General features: G+C 35.9%; 1 protein-coding gene across 12 annotated transcripts in view; it reads right to left on the bottom strand.

The window, feature by feature from the left end:
- YAP1 (Yes1 associated transcriptional regulator) overlaps nucleotides 1-14,782 on the bottom strand; it is a 112,655-nt gene that overhangs the window by 52,038 nt on the left and 45,835 nt on the right. For all 12 annotated transcript variants that reach the window (XM_023644698.2, XM_023644702.2, XM_023644700.2 and 9 more), the window contains exon 3: nucleotides 7,672-7,787. In XM_023644698.2, coding sequence (XP_023500466.1) covers nucleotides 7,672-7,787 — 116 coding nt within the window. The remainder of the gene's footprint in view (nucleotides 1-7,671; nucleotides 7,788-14,782) is intronic.

The following is a 14,782-nucleotide window of genomic DNA, read 5'->3' as shown; positions in this document are numbered from 1 at the left end:
AACTTTCAGAATTTAAATGAACTTTACTTTCCCAAATGATTACTTCAACAGACTTCTTCTAATAGATTTTTAAAAATATTTGTTATTTGTGCTCTAAGATCAGGTCAAAGGAACTCCACAATCCTGAGCTTCTCTCTCGCTCTCCTTGCTTTAGAAGATAATCTCTAATATAAAGCAAAGACGACAGGGAGGAATTACCTCATCTGAAATAATCAAGCATATAATTAAATATATGAACACAGTACTCCCTAACACATTTGAGATTTAGATAGTTATTTTGGATATCATGATTCTCAAAGTGAAATAATCTTTTAAAAAATATTGATCTGAAGCTACTGAAAAACCTACTAACTCTACATATCCACCTTTCAACATGATTAATTTGGGTTTCTTCAATAAAGGAATGAAGAAATGAATACTTTAAAGATGTTATAGATTGTACACGCCAATACATCAAGTAATATATAAACACATGCCTCAATTCCAGAATAACTGAGTTTAAAGTTTTGCTGATATATTTGGGGGGTGAGGGGTTCTTGCCCTGGGAGCTTATTTTAGAAGCCCAGCAGGGTAGACTAAGCATAAAGAATGAGACTTTATCAGCCAACATCTATTGTTTCATTTGCCAAATGTTGCTGTCTTACGGGGGTATTTCGAGCTTTAATATTATTTAGAAAATATTTTTTAAGTTAAAAATCATGACTGGAATCAGTTAACATCAACAGCGATCTCCAGTGGAGAGGGAGAAACAGGCTTTCACCATAAGAGTAAAACAGAGGCCATCAGCTGCCCCAAGACAAGTGGCATGCTTCTTTAAGGAGCAAAGTCAAGCCATCAAGATTAAAAAGTGCCATGTGTAGGGCATCAGTGGCTTTAACAAAGACTACAGAAGAACTTCTATACTGTAGAAGATACGATAATTGCAAGCTAATGTCATCTGCAACTTGACTGGACCTTCTCACTGAATTATTTTTTTCTATTTCACACGTATTTTTATCTTCATATTCCCTATACATTGTTTATTCACAACTTTTATTAAAATGAAATGGACTGGTCCATATTTTTAAACAAGAAAAATGGTTCTTGTTTCCATATTACTAACCATTTTTCAGGAGCTTAATCATCAAATAAATCAAGACACAAACTATATAAAACAAACCAAGTTTCTTAAGGATTAGTTATATTGATTCTGGATTATTATGTTTTTGCTTTTTACTATTTTCCCTTGTCCTGTGCCATCTTTTCTAATTCATCTAAATTTCCAGATGAGGAAAAAGAAAGCAGCAATTTTGGTTTTAAAAAAGATATTTGAGATAGGAGCTTGAGAGTAATTAATAAAACATACTGTCTCTGTCTTTTACTTCATTCACTGCTGACTTTGGGCTTTGTTACAGTTTTATTCCTGTTTGATATACTTTGGTATAGTCTTGTTCCATATATTATGACTTCAGATTGACAATTTCCAACTTACAGTAATCAAGAACTTTCAGAAGAATGAGAAAAATTTTGACTGATGTAAAAGAAGAAAACCATAATTATATTTAAGACTCTACCATCTATACCAAATAGAGAATCTATGTGAATCTGAAAGCCAGAAGATAACACACAACCCATATCTGATGATAAAGAGTGTAGAGATAAACATAGCTCCAAAGACAGTGCAGTAATAGATTTTTTAAATTATTTTAAATGAGCAGCAGTGGCTATCATTTAATATAAACTGAATAAATTGTAAAATATCAGATCACATTTATTTATCCACTATACATGCAATACATTATACCAAGAGTTCTGTATATTGTTTATAATTTCTAACTGTACCAATCACATTATATAGATTGTGTCGTCTAATCTTTACAATAGCCTGTAAGTTTAGTGTTACTATAATAATTGTCATCCCCATTTTCCAGGTGAAGGAACTGAGGCACAGGTAGATACAGTGACTTGTCCAAGATCTCACAGGCAGTAAGTGACAGAGCTGGGACTCAAACCCACGTCCACCTGTCTCCAAGAGCCCTTCATCTTGACCCCTATTCCGAATTCGCTCTCAATTCACTCCAAAGGTGAAAAGTAGAACTTCAAAGTTTGCGAATTACAACACATGAAGTAGGAATTATCAACTCCTAAAACCTGTTGTCAGCTTTGCAACTTCTCACACATCCTTACCTTTTCTGTGCTTTTTAAAGTTAAAAAGCTTTTATCTACCTTTTACCTGCCATTTTTACATTTCACATCTATTCTATACCCGCCATTTTTCTTGGTAACAATCTCTCTTTCCCATTTGTTCTTTTGTGCTCTGACAGAGATGACACAAAGCAGAGAGACTAAGGCAGCTCTGTACTACTTACTCACTTTGCTTCCAAACATTTTCCCCAGTTAAGGGGTTTAGCACATTCCTCTAACATGCATCATCTTTCATGATAGAGAGGGCATTTTCTCCACCCATCTTGAGGTATTTCCTAGGAATTTCATGCAGGTTTTCATAATAGGGAAATCTGAAAGTGCTGCATTGGTAGATTTAGGCATTAGTCAAATAAATTTCCTACTATAAAATGTAAAAATAACGAATTCTTTATAATGTACCTGTAATAAGACATTTGACTTTGGATTGTTATCAAAGGAACATTTTTTAAAAAGCAGATAATTGCATTAATTGATTTTGCTTGATTTAAATCAAGGCTTATGATTTTTAATGGTCTTAAATAGTTACCAGTCCTTCAATGTAAAGTTACTTCTGGATCATCAGAGTATACTTTCTTGACTTTATTTTGCTTGACTTTGCTTTAAGATTCAGCAATTTTGTGGGCCACTGTTAACAAACTACTACTAAAAAATTTAGTATCTTCATATCAAGAGAGCTGGTTAAAGAAGTAGTATGACTTTTCTCTCCCTAAGTCTTTATTTTCTAGCGTCTAACACAAAAATCACTAATGTTTACCTGACTCTTAGTATATAGAAGTATTTTATACAGATCCCAAGCATGCATCAAAAGGCTATTAATGTGCTACAAGCATAATACACTTAATATAACTTCTAAAGGGCAATCAAGTAATTTAATAGGGTTTATATATAATTTTATATATGTATATATTCTATCTTTTAATGTAAAGTAAAATAGAACCATTATCTTACTGAATTATTCAAATTTCCTTTTATTTTTTCATTTTCTTTTCGTCACCTTTCAAATTCCTTTCATGAAGTCCATCGTCATTTATTTGCCAATTAAATGGTGAGTTAAAGAATATGAATTAATCTTCTTCATAGGATTTAGTAAGTTTTGCCTCTAGAACCCTTTCCAGGTGCACCTTTAAGCAATTCTCAATTACATATATTTAGAAATCTGGCTAATTACAAACCACAGCTCTCCAGTCTAGCAATGAAATTCATCATTTCAACCTCATAATTTGAAAAAAGACTTGCAAAAACAAAAGTAAACTGACCATTTTTGCTTAACTGAATTAGACTGAATGAAAGAAATAGGATTTCATAAAATCTTAGAATTAGAGAGAATCTTAAAAGATCATTCAGTCCAGCCAACCACGAAAAATTATACAGAAAACAGGTCTGGAGAGTCTAGAGAAAATGAAAGTTTTTAAGGGAAGTGGTCTGATTAGAAATAATCGGTGCAGAACACAAAGCTAGACTCAAATATTTGAATGAGGAGAATTCTTTTTAAAAAAGAGCAAAACCAGAAAGTTCTTTGTAAAATAATTAATGATAAAAAAGTAAATCAAGTTGCATTTAGCTTGATTAACCTAATAAAGTGCTCCAAAAGAGTGGTGTAGCTTTCTCTTTTATCTGAAGGCTTCAGATTAGCAGTTTGAGAAGGCATTCCCTTCAGGGCGAAAACTGTCCGTAGATACCGGGCTTAACTGGAAATCACTTGCTGCTTTGTTACAGTAAATGCCCTCGAAACTTACTTAATAACCCTCACAATTCTCCTTCCTCATTGTCTCCAGGCTCTAAAAACTCTTTAAAAGATTATTTTCCAAGCACAGACAAGCATCACTTTTGCTGCTCTTCTCAAGGAGAAACGTAGGACTGAGAGAGAGATCATTTTCTCTTAAAGCTATGTGAGAAAGTACGGCACTAGAGAATGCACACCCACCAAGCACCATGGGTGCTTTCCAGATGGAGAAAAAGAAGTCTCTAGGTTGAAATGCAATTAACATGACATTATGGCTGTAATTTTACATGAACATGAGGTATATCAAGATCACAGGTCCCATCAAAGAGAACAGTTCAGTGGTTACCAGGGGAAGGGGGCTGGGCGGGGGCAGAGAGGAATACTTAGATGGTGACAGACAAGTAATAATGTACAACTGAAATCTCACAATGTTGTAAACTAATATGAATTCAATAAAAAAAAAAAGGAAACGATTACAGATCCCATGACATTCCAAAGCATTCCAAAACCATGTAGAAGTCCTTTATTCTTAAATGTCCACTGAACTGGAAGAAACGAAAGACAAAAATCAAATGCACGTAATTCAGAGTAAAAAGAGGTATGTACTGGGCCAGCCCTGGTGGCCTAGTGGTTAAGTTCAGTGCACTCCACTTTGGTGACCTGGGTTCAGTTCCCACGTGTGGACCTACACCACTCTGTTAGCAGCCAGGCTGTGCTGGCGGCCCACATACTAAAAAATAAACGAAGACTGGCATGGATGTTAGCTCACGCTGAATCTTCCTCAGGGAAAAAAAAAAAAGGCAGGTACTATACAGATGTTATCAACAGCCTCAATACCTGATTTGACAGTTAAGCCTCCATTTGTGTTCGTGACCAAATTGAGAATAATCCAGTCTTAAATTTGTCCCATTCTGAGAACTTTCCTATATACTTAAATTTAATACCTTATCTCTCATTTTGAAACTTTAGGTGACTCTTTTTCCTTTTTAGGGTCAGTTTTTGTTTTTCGTTTAAAAGACAAAGACCTCTAGTGTCCTCTTTAAATATTCTCTCTTCTTTGAGGTATTTTAAATAGTGCCTCCAATGCATTAGTGTGCCCTATCCCCTCTGCTTTCTCTGAGGCTTTACTCTGTCACTTATCTTAACCCTGGTTCACACTACCAAAGTCTGAATCCTGGCTTCTACCACTTAAAAGCTGTGTAATTTGGGGAAAGGTACTCAAGTTTTCTCATATGTGAAGTGAGACTAATAACAGTACCTAACTTAAACGGCACTTAAGAGAATTAATTCAGATAGTACAGAATGACCTGAGCAGAATGGTTGGCATATAAATCGGGTTTCTTATAATTATTGAATACCTTCTACTACTATTTAAACCTGCTCAAGTCTCTCTGGGGATGGCTTTTCCCATTTCAGGTTCTCCCTCCAACTATCTCCAAGTCTTTCTTCATACACTCCCTTCCCCCCCCACCCCACTCACTACAGCAGCACTTCTTGCCACTCTACTCAAACTGTTCCTGCCAAGTCACCTCTCTACTAAATACAGCTGTAAGTAGCATGCCCACTAATTTATATGCAATATATATAAACACATTTCATATTTTACAAACAAAATGCCTACCTGAACTAACATATACACAAATATCCTAAAACCCACTAAAAACAATTTGATACATACTTTTGATTTTAAATATAAATTGAAAAATAAATTCTCCCCATTTCCTTAGACCATTACCATCAGAAAATTTAACAGAAAAAAACCAATATTCTAAAAGAATCAAAATCAATCTTGTTAGATGCTAAATGCTTAATCTTCCAAAATAGATTTAAATTAATGAGTTTTGTTACTTATTTCCTAAGTAATAGTTTTAGATAGAGCATGACAAAATGAATAATGTGAATCATCTTCTTTGGACCATAAATACAAGGCAGCTTTCACAACTTTTATTTGGAAATTTGATAATTAAAAAAGAAAAATAGTTGCCAAATAAAAATACTAGTCAATAGATACTTGCATACTTTTTCGACTTAAAAATTTTTTAAATTTAAATTAAATGTCACAAATTAAACATAGATTCTGAAAATAAGTAAATGTATTCATATTAAAATAAGCTAAAATAGAAGACTTAGGGAATTAATCTTTCTTCAACAGTTTATATAAAGAAAGTTTATGACAAGAAAAGCTCAGTCACAAATCTTGCCTTGATTTTTGTACAGCTCTTAACTCTTTAGCATTCAAGTACTCATAGGCAAGAGCAGAGAGTTAGGGAACAGCAGAAACATTCCAACACATTGGCATCATCTTTAGGGGCAGAAAAACATTTCAAATTCTGTGAGTTCTCCTAGTCAAGGATCCTTTTGTCAACTGACTGTACCACCCTCTCCACCTCCACTAGTCCCTCCCAAAGGCTGCTGTTTAAGAAAATCTATGGTGCAGCTACCACTATTGGACAGTTTCTTGGATAGGGAAGATGGATGGGCTATGAAAGAGACAGCCATCAACACCACTAGGCCTGCCAATTACTGTTGTTGCCATCTGAACCCTGAACCAGGGTACTCAGCAAAGGAGGTAAAGTGTGGGAGGCAGGGGTGTGGTTAGAAATCCAGCCGGGGGGGGGGGGGGGGGGAGGGGGTCAGCCTGGTGGTGCAGTGGTTAAGGTTGCATGCCCCGCTTCAGTGGTGGCCCAGGGTTTGTTGGTTCAGATTGGGCACAGACCTACAAACCGCTCAACAAGCCATGCTGTGGTGGCATCCCAAACATAAAGTAGAGGAAGACTGGCACGGACGTTAGCTCAGGGACAATCTTCCAAGCAAAAGGAGGAAGATTAGCAACAGATGTTAGCTTAGGGCCAATCTTCCTCACAAAAAGACAAAAAGAAATCCAGCCCAAATGCTCCAATCCCTGATGCCAGGCATGAGGATGCATCTTACCAAAGGAAAGGGCATCTTTTCCTTATATGCACAAAGATGTATACTGAGGTAGCTATGGCCTTGGGCCTATATAACACAGAAGAAAGAAGCCAGACAGCATCTAAAAGACTAGGTAAGAAGGAACTAAACCTTTACTTGTTACCTACTCTGTACTAGAACTATAATAAAAGCTTTAAAGATATTATATTATTTCCTTTAACATCTTCCTCTGTATAGTAAGGGGCACTGTTACTCCCCATGACGTAGATGAGAGAAAACAGTAGATTTAAGTAAATTGCCAAATACAAGGCAGAAAAAAGATTTATATTCAGGTTTATCTTCTGTGAAAAAGGTGGAAATTTGTTCAATAACACATACTAGACCTAAGAAAGATGCTTCGGGATTTATCAGTTGCTACCTTCCAGTCTTTCTGATGGTAGAACGAACACCTACTTTAAAAGGTAGGTTAAGAATGCCACAGCTTGGCTTCCTATCCAAACCACAAAAGGAAGAGAGAAACTTCAACTCTAAGATCTCAGACACAAGAAAACATAGAATAAAACCCTAGCATGTCAAAACTAAACAAACTAGGAATTTGAGATACTCACTTCAGAATCAAAACTCTAACAACTGTTGGCTTTCAGATACCAGCCCCTTGATCTATTAATGACTAAATAAGGCTTTGGTATAGCATGTTACTTTGAAATAAAGTAAGTCTCCCATATGAAACTGGATAGGAAATAACCATCACCCATGCTCCAGTTTCCTTAAAAGAAGAATTACTATTTTCCACAGAAAGTTTTACCAATGCATAAGCATTACTTGGTGTGCTCTAATTACAGTGTCTGACTCACCTGAGGCTGAGTTCATCATATTCTGCTGCACTGGTGGACTGGTGGGGGCCGTAACGTTCATCTGGGAGAGCATGGCCTTCCTGGGGTCCTGCCATGTTGTTGTCTGATCGATGTGACTGAGACGAAACAAACCACTGCATTAGATAACAAATACGAGGTCCTAAAAACAAAAATCCCATTTATCAAAACAGAGTAGATAGAAGGGCTAATAGGCAAGGGTTCTAAACTAGCTCTGTAAAAGCACAGTCATGTTATCTCACGGCTCACACCCTTCCTCTGAAACCTTTTTCATCCTCGTATCACTCAACTTTTACCTCTTAGATCTTATGCGTGCAAGATTCGAAAAAGCTAGGCCTGGAATTTTAAGTGAAGGGAAACCATCTTCATCTAGTAGACAACTATTATCTGCTTCTAATTTAACGATAAAATGTAATTTACAAACTAATCTTCTAAAACAGTAGTTATAGGACTAAAACCCCAAATCTGCAAGGGAATCACCCACTTTTTTTCTCCTAGAGCTAAGAACGCCAATTAACACATAATTTTTAGGCCTAAAACTCTTTAGTTGTAAAACACAAAAAGACGAAAAAGTCATATTTTAATATATACTCCAAAGCCAAAACAGAATTAAAAACTTCCTCTGTAAGTTTTCATTGTTTCCTCTGTCAAAGACCTTTGTTATTTGCTAAACAAAACATTTAAACATTTTCTACATACTGTTAACTTACTGCAAAATATCTTATATGTATGCATATAGATTTCTTCACTTGAGAAACTGGAAATGAAAACAACTAGATTCTATGATATATAAAACTATAAGGCATCTAGCATAGTATCTGGTATATGAGCATTCAACAAATGTAAGTTTTCTTCTTCCAGCAAAGTTTAATTGTTTCAGTGAAACCGAAGCTAAAAATATTATACACATGAAACTACCTAAAAAATTATCCTGAAGAAATAACCAGAGAAGTAGTCAAAGACTTATGCATAAAATTCTCTTCAATATAATTTATAAAAACAAAAATTTGAAAGCCAGCTAACATCTAATGACTAGAATTGGTTAAATGCTGTAACATGATGGACTAAAATGCAGCTATGGAAAATATTTTAAAAGAATACTTAATAACATGGAAAATATTTATAATACAGCTTTTTAAAGTAGGTTGTAAAACAGCATGTACAATAGGAAGCTAATTGTTTAAATATTTATGTGTGTGTACTGAAAACATATGGGAAGGATAGATATCAAATGTTTTAACTGTTTATTTCTAGATGGCAAAATTACAGAACTCTGCTTTCGCAGATTTTCCTATTACTAAACAGTCATGAATTCATATTATTTTTTAAATTGGGGGGGGGGGCAGCCAGAAATAAGGGTAATTTTAAAAAAGAAATCCCTCAAATCATTTTTGGTATGGCTGTTTAAATTTCAAATCTGAGTTCTCTCTTTTTGAATCATCCCATGATAAATACCCATGGAACCGGTAGGGAAATGACACCCTGTCATTAACTTTCCTGAAATGGGACAAGAATGCTATCTCATCAATAATGTTATCTTATCAATAACACAGTAAAAAAGGATCATAGACCTTGGCTAGAGAGGACCTTTAATATTATCTACTAGAGATGGAAGAAGAATACTTTTAGCTCCTAGGCAAGCAGAAATGGGATGAAAAGAGGGAGGTAAGAATGTGGAAGATTTGTATACTTAGGATTGACAATAGTACCTGTCAATTCAAGCCTGTTACAGACCAACTATAAACGTTAAGAGAAAATATTTATTTATTTAGTGGACTATATAATTTCTCAAATGTTCACTTACCAGTCCTATATACTTTTTTAGCAGCAGCACTAGCATTTGCTCAGGTCTAGACAATACAGGTAAAACCTTGTCCAAGTCTTGCTATGTAAGCACCTCATTCCAAAATCAAGTCCTTATCAAGCCCAGTAAGAGCTTATTCCTTTTCAATCCTCCGTATGAGCCACTGAACAAATTAAACAATCAAATGTTCTCCAGATATACAGTGCCTCTCATGCTTACAGATATCAAGTAATACACATATGGTAATTAATACAATCATACTCAAGGAAAGAATCTTAAAATCTACAAGACGACCAAAATTTAGGGAAATGTCGCTCACTTTCTGTTATAATGTTAAGAAGCCAGGAAAGGAAATGGCCAGTGGACTCATTATTACTAGCTCTTAAATTTCAATGAAAGTGTGTGCCACCGCCTACTCCTTGTCTCCGGTACTTCTGAAAACCCCCAGCATCTGTGAGGTGCAAAGAGGAGCGAGCTATACTGTAAACAAGTTCAGGATTCTGACTGCTGAAGGTTTTCTACATATCTAACAGTTGGGTTTCTCCGAAAACTAACTGATTATATAAACCATACTGATTCATTTATAACTAGATGTGGGTTTACCCAAGGGTTTAGGAAGACCCCATTCTGACGACTAAACATAACAACCATATGAATCTTCCCAAATATTGGAGCCAAGCCATAAACCTGTTCTTAAGGCTTCCTTCTCCTTTAAATAAATTAGGGTTTTGAATATAATGCAGAGAATGTATAATTTTACTTTGCTGAAATGTTACTTAAGTGTACAAATGCTAAAATTTCTTTTCTCCTCCTGAAAAAGCTGCTGAACCTCAGTAAGTTAGTACAGCTCTATAGGGATCTAAACCACGTTACCTCAGCTATTATTCCAATTACTTACAAAAGATCTACTTTAAGGAATAAAAGATGCCATTATTTAAATTGTCCAAGTATAAAAGTATGCAACCATTTAGACGTCAAGGAAATGTGAAATAAAATTATCTTTAGAATTTGTCTTCACTTATTCTGTAACATTAAATCATGAAAAATAGTTTTATCTTTATAATAAGTCAATTTGCAACACTACACCCCAAAATATCCAGACTTCCTTTTTATCATAAGAACAAGAATCTTTTTAAAAACATTTCATACCAAGAGGAAGCATTTTTGCTGAGACTAAATAAAATAGTTTGCCAGGGTCACTCTTCCCCCAGATATCTGCATGGTACCTTCCCTTGCCTTCTTCTGGTCTTTGTTCTAATGTCATATTCTTTTTTTTTTTTTAAAGATTTTATTTTATTTTTTTTCCTTTTTCTCCCCAAAGCCCCCCGGTATATAGTTGTGTATTCTTCGTTGTGGGTTCTTCTAGTTGTGGCATGTGGGACGCTGCCTCAGCGTGGTCTGATGAGCAGTGCCATGTCCGCGCCCAGGATTCGAACTAAGGAAACACTGGGCCGCCTGCAGCGGAGCGCGCGAACTTAACCACTCGGCCACGGGGCCAGCCCCTCTAATGTCATATTCTTAATGAGGCCTTCCCTGGCCATGCCATCTAAAATCTACTCCATCTAAACTGGCACTCCCTTTTCTTTGCTTTATTTTTTCTTCCTAATTCTTTATCATTATCTGGCATATATTTTACTTATTTTGTTTGCCTGTTTCCTCCAACTAACATAAGCTCCAGGGAAACAGGGACATTTACCCATTTTATTAACTACCCTATCTTCAATGATTAGAAGAGTGCTTGATAAATATTTGTCAATGAATTAATGAAAGAAAGCTTTTTTCTTTTTTGCCCTAAGAACATCAAACTTTCTCCCAAAGTCCTCATAGCTTTACTGATTTTATCAACATCCACCTTTTACAAAAATGAAATTACAAGTAGGGATTATAGATCCACTAGAATTAGCAAGGAGGAGATTATTAATGACATTGGCAAGAGCAGCTTCAGCGGCATGAGATGGGTATACAGGAGGGTAAATACGAGGGCAAATAGGAGGTAAGAAGTAGACAAATTTAGTTGTGTAGAGGGGAAAGCAAAAATGCAACTGGATGGACATGAGATGAATTTTTGTTTAAGAGGAAGAGACACAAGTGTTTAAATGGGAATAGATCAGAGTAGCTGAAGATGTGCTAAGGGATAATTGAAGAGTTAACAGTCATCCATCAGAGGGTGGGAAGGAACAGAACCTAGACACTGCTTCCACTATAACAGGAGGTAAGAAAGAAAGGATGGGGCAGAAGCAAATTATTTCACTGGCTGGTGAAAGTTGAGTAAGTTCTGGTGTGATGGTTTCTACCCTCTTATCAAGAGATATAAGATTCAGACGATTAATGAGGCTGGCATTATTGGTAGCCACACTATGCAAATAGAAAACCGAGAGACTTGCACAAGGTCACACATCCAGTACACGCAGGACTGCATCTGGCACCCAGGAATTCTGAAAACAATTTCTGTGCTAGACATACATATGAAAAGTACAATACTCAAAAACGTCAATTCTTGGTAATACGTATTGAATAATAAAAATACTGCATAAATACCAAGAGAAAGGAGAATAAAAAGGCATGGGTATTGCAGACTCAATAAGACAAAATATTACACAATCTTTATTACCACTAGAATATAAGCTTCTTGAAGGAGGTACACCTGGGAGAGTGCCTGGTACATAGCAGGGCTCAATAAATATGTGCTGAATTGAATGATTAAAGCAATGTGCATTATTTAAGAATGTAAGTGATTAAGGATTCACATAAATGCTAATCTGAAAAAAGGCTGAAAAGAATTTTACTACTCAAACTACAATGATTTTAAAAAATGTCAAATTATAAGTAACAGAATCAAAACATGACAATCAAGAAGATAAAATTAAGGACAACTCATAAAACAGTATTTTCAGAGTTAAAAATGAGTGGTTATACATAACATAGAAAATAATTAAAGATTTAGTTTCTCTTGTTCCTTACGATAGCCTAGCAGCTGAACTTACTACAGGAAAATAAGAAGTGTGAAATTCTATAGCCCCTTCAAAATATGTAAATAAAGTATTCTTTGCTGTTATTTTGGAAAAGAAAAGGAGATTGAATTTATGACCAAGATAAACCCTATGATCTCACTCTACAGCTGGGAAACAATGAATTTGTCAATTTACACCGATAAAACACAAGCAGTTGTACTCTGACCAAAGTCCACATCCAGCAGCAGTCTCTCCTGTGTAAACAGAGCCACCTCTCCTGTTGGCTTTTGTCTCTTTTACACTGTAGAATTTGGTCTTACATACTGGATGACTTAAGAAGATGTATACAGAACCCAAAAAAGGGGCAGAAATCCTGAAGTGAACCATTAGAAAACTGACTTTTTGTATAATCTCACAAGTTAATTTAAACTATGATATTTAGAAATATATAAAGAGCTATATATTCTCTTGTGAGGTGTAAATCTCATGAAACTCAAATCTGGGCTGACCTTATAAAGAATTACACTATTGTCACATCTTCAAATTGCTGGGGAAACCATAAGAACACAAAATGCTGCCTGAAGCTACCATGAGGAGACCCAGAGATCTCATCTCTCCAGGACCAGAGTTCAACAGAGACGATGACAATGTGCCATAGTTTGATGAGTTTCACACAAAGGTTGAAAAAAATAATCACTTTAAAAAAAAGACCTACAACTTATTTGGATTAAGTGGTATGTCCAAGGATAGCTGACCAGTATGTAGCAGAGCTGGGATTTCAACTCAGAACTAATTGATGCAAAATCTGCACTCTTTCTACTATATCAGACTTCCTCTTATGTTGTGAGGGCATTTCAGGTGTTGTTTAGATTTCTTGAGACTAATCTCTACATCACCACCTCCCTCCTCTAACCTTTACAATAATTAAATACAAGGAGACAGAAATCTCTGCAACAACACCCAGTAGACCCAGGATCACATCCTTCACATCTCTCCCACTCAAATACAAAGAGAATATGGTAGTTGAGAGAAGTTCCCAGGGATTTTAGATGGAACCAATGATAGATAAGCATATCTTCTTACAGATCCCTTGGATCAATCTTGGACACTGGGGAAAAAAAGAAAAAGCCCTCCATGTGAATTCTGAAGGTCCAAGAAATATCCTATAGACACTTTCCTGCATATCAGATACATGCGCTGCCTCCTCATTGAAACTCTGACATTTACTGTACAGGAGAAAGTCACCAACTTCTATTACCTGCTCTCAGGATGATGTGGCTCTCCCCAACAGTCAATGACAGCAGAGAATGAAAGGAGACTAGAGAATTTGGTGTTGAGATGGTGAGAAGTAGAGATTGGGCACAGGCAAGACTTCTCTACCTAAGACTGGAAACCTATCGTATTAGTTTTCATTCACTTCTCAGAAAAATCCTTCCTTAACAAATAAGGACACAGAAACTCAGGAAAATTGAGTAACTGGCTTTCAGTCACACTGCTGGTAAGCAGCACAGCCAGGATTAAAACGTCTTTTTGCTTCTAGCTCAGTGCTCTTTTCACTCCATCTTACTGGTCTCTAAGGAGAAAAGGATTTTCTAAAATGATAATTTGCCACTCTAGCAGAATAGATTTTTTTCAGGGAATGTAATTTAAAAAGAGAATCAGAGGGGCTGGCCCCATGGCCGAGTGGTTAAGTTCGTGCCCTCCGCTGCAGGCCGCCCAGTGTTTCGTTGGTTCGAATCCTGGGCGCAGACATAGCATCGCTCATCAAACCACGCTGAGGCAGCGTCCCACATGCCACAACTAGAAGGACCCGCAATGAAGAATATACAACTATGTACTGGGGGACTTTGGGAGAAAAAGGAAAAAAATAAAATATTTAAAAAAGAAAATAAAAAGAGAATCAGAATCCTTTTAAATGCTTTCCTTTTCAATTTGTCAACTATTAAGACTAATTTATGCCTAGCAAATGAGTTCTGCCACCAGAACAGAAAGCTATCTTTATTATAGAAAATGCACAATCATTAGAGAATGTTAATAATTGATTAATTGATGGCACTGGTAAAGAGATAAATTGGTTACGGGGGTGCTTACTATTTCTATTCCTTAAATTGATGGTTCGCAGCTCCAAAAAGTTATGCTGGCTTTTGTTCTTCGAACTTTGTTTCTTACTTTAGAGAAAAGATTTCTGGCACTGGTATAAATTAAGATACAGATACAATAACCTGCAAGTTGCTTTCCTATCTAGGCATTGTCTTCTTGCTATATTGTAGCGTCTAATCTCCTAAAAAAGTGTCAGCTAAAGACTTCTGTCAAACCATCTCTCAGAATCTACCAAAAG

Source organism: Equus caballus, chromosome 7 (genome assembly GCF_041296265.1).
Source record: "Equus caballus isolate H_3958 breed thoroughbred chromosome 7, TB-T2T, whole genome shotgun sequence".
Classification (NCBI taxonomy): Eukaryota; Metazoa; Chordata; class Mammalia; order Perissodactyla; family Equidae; genus Equus; species Equus caballus.
The sequence above is the reverse complement of the archived record's forward strand: the minus strand, read 5'-3'. Positions and strand labels throughout refer to the sequence as shown.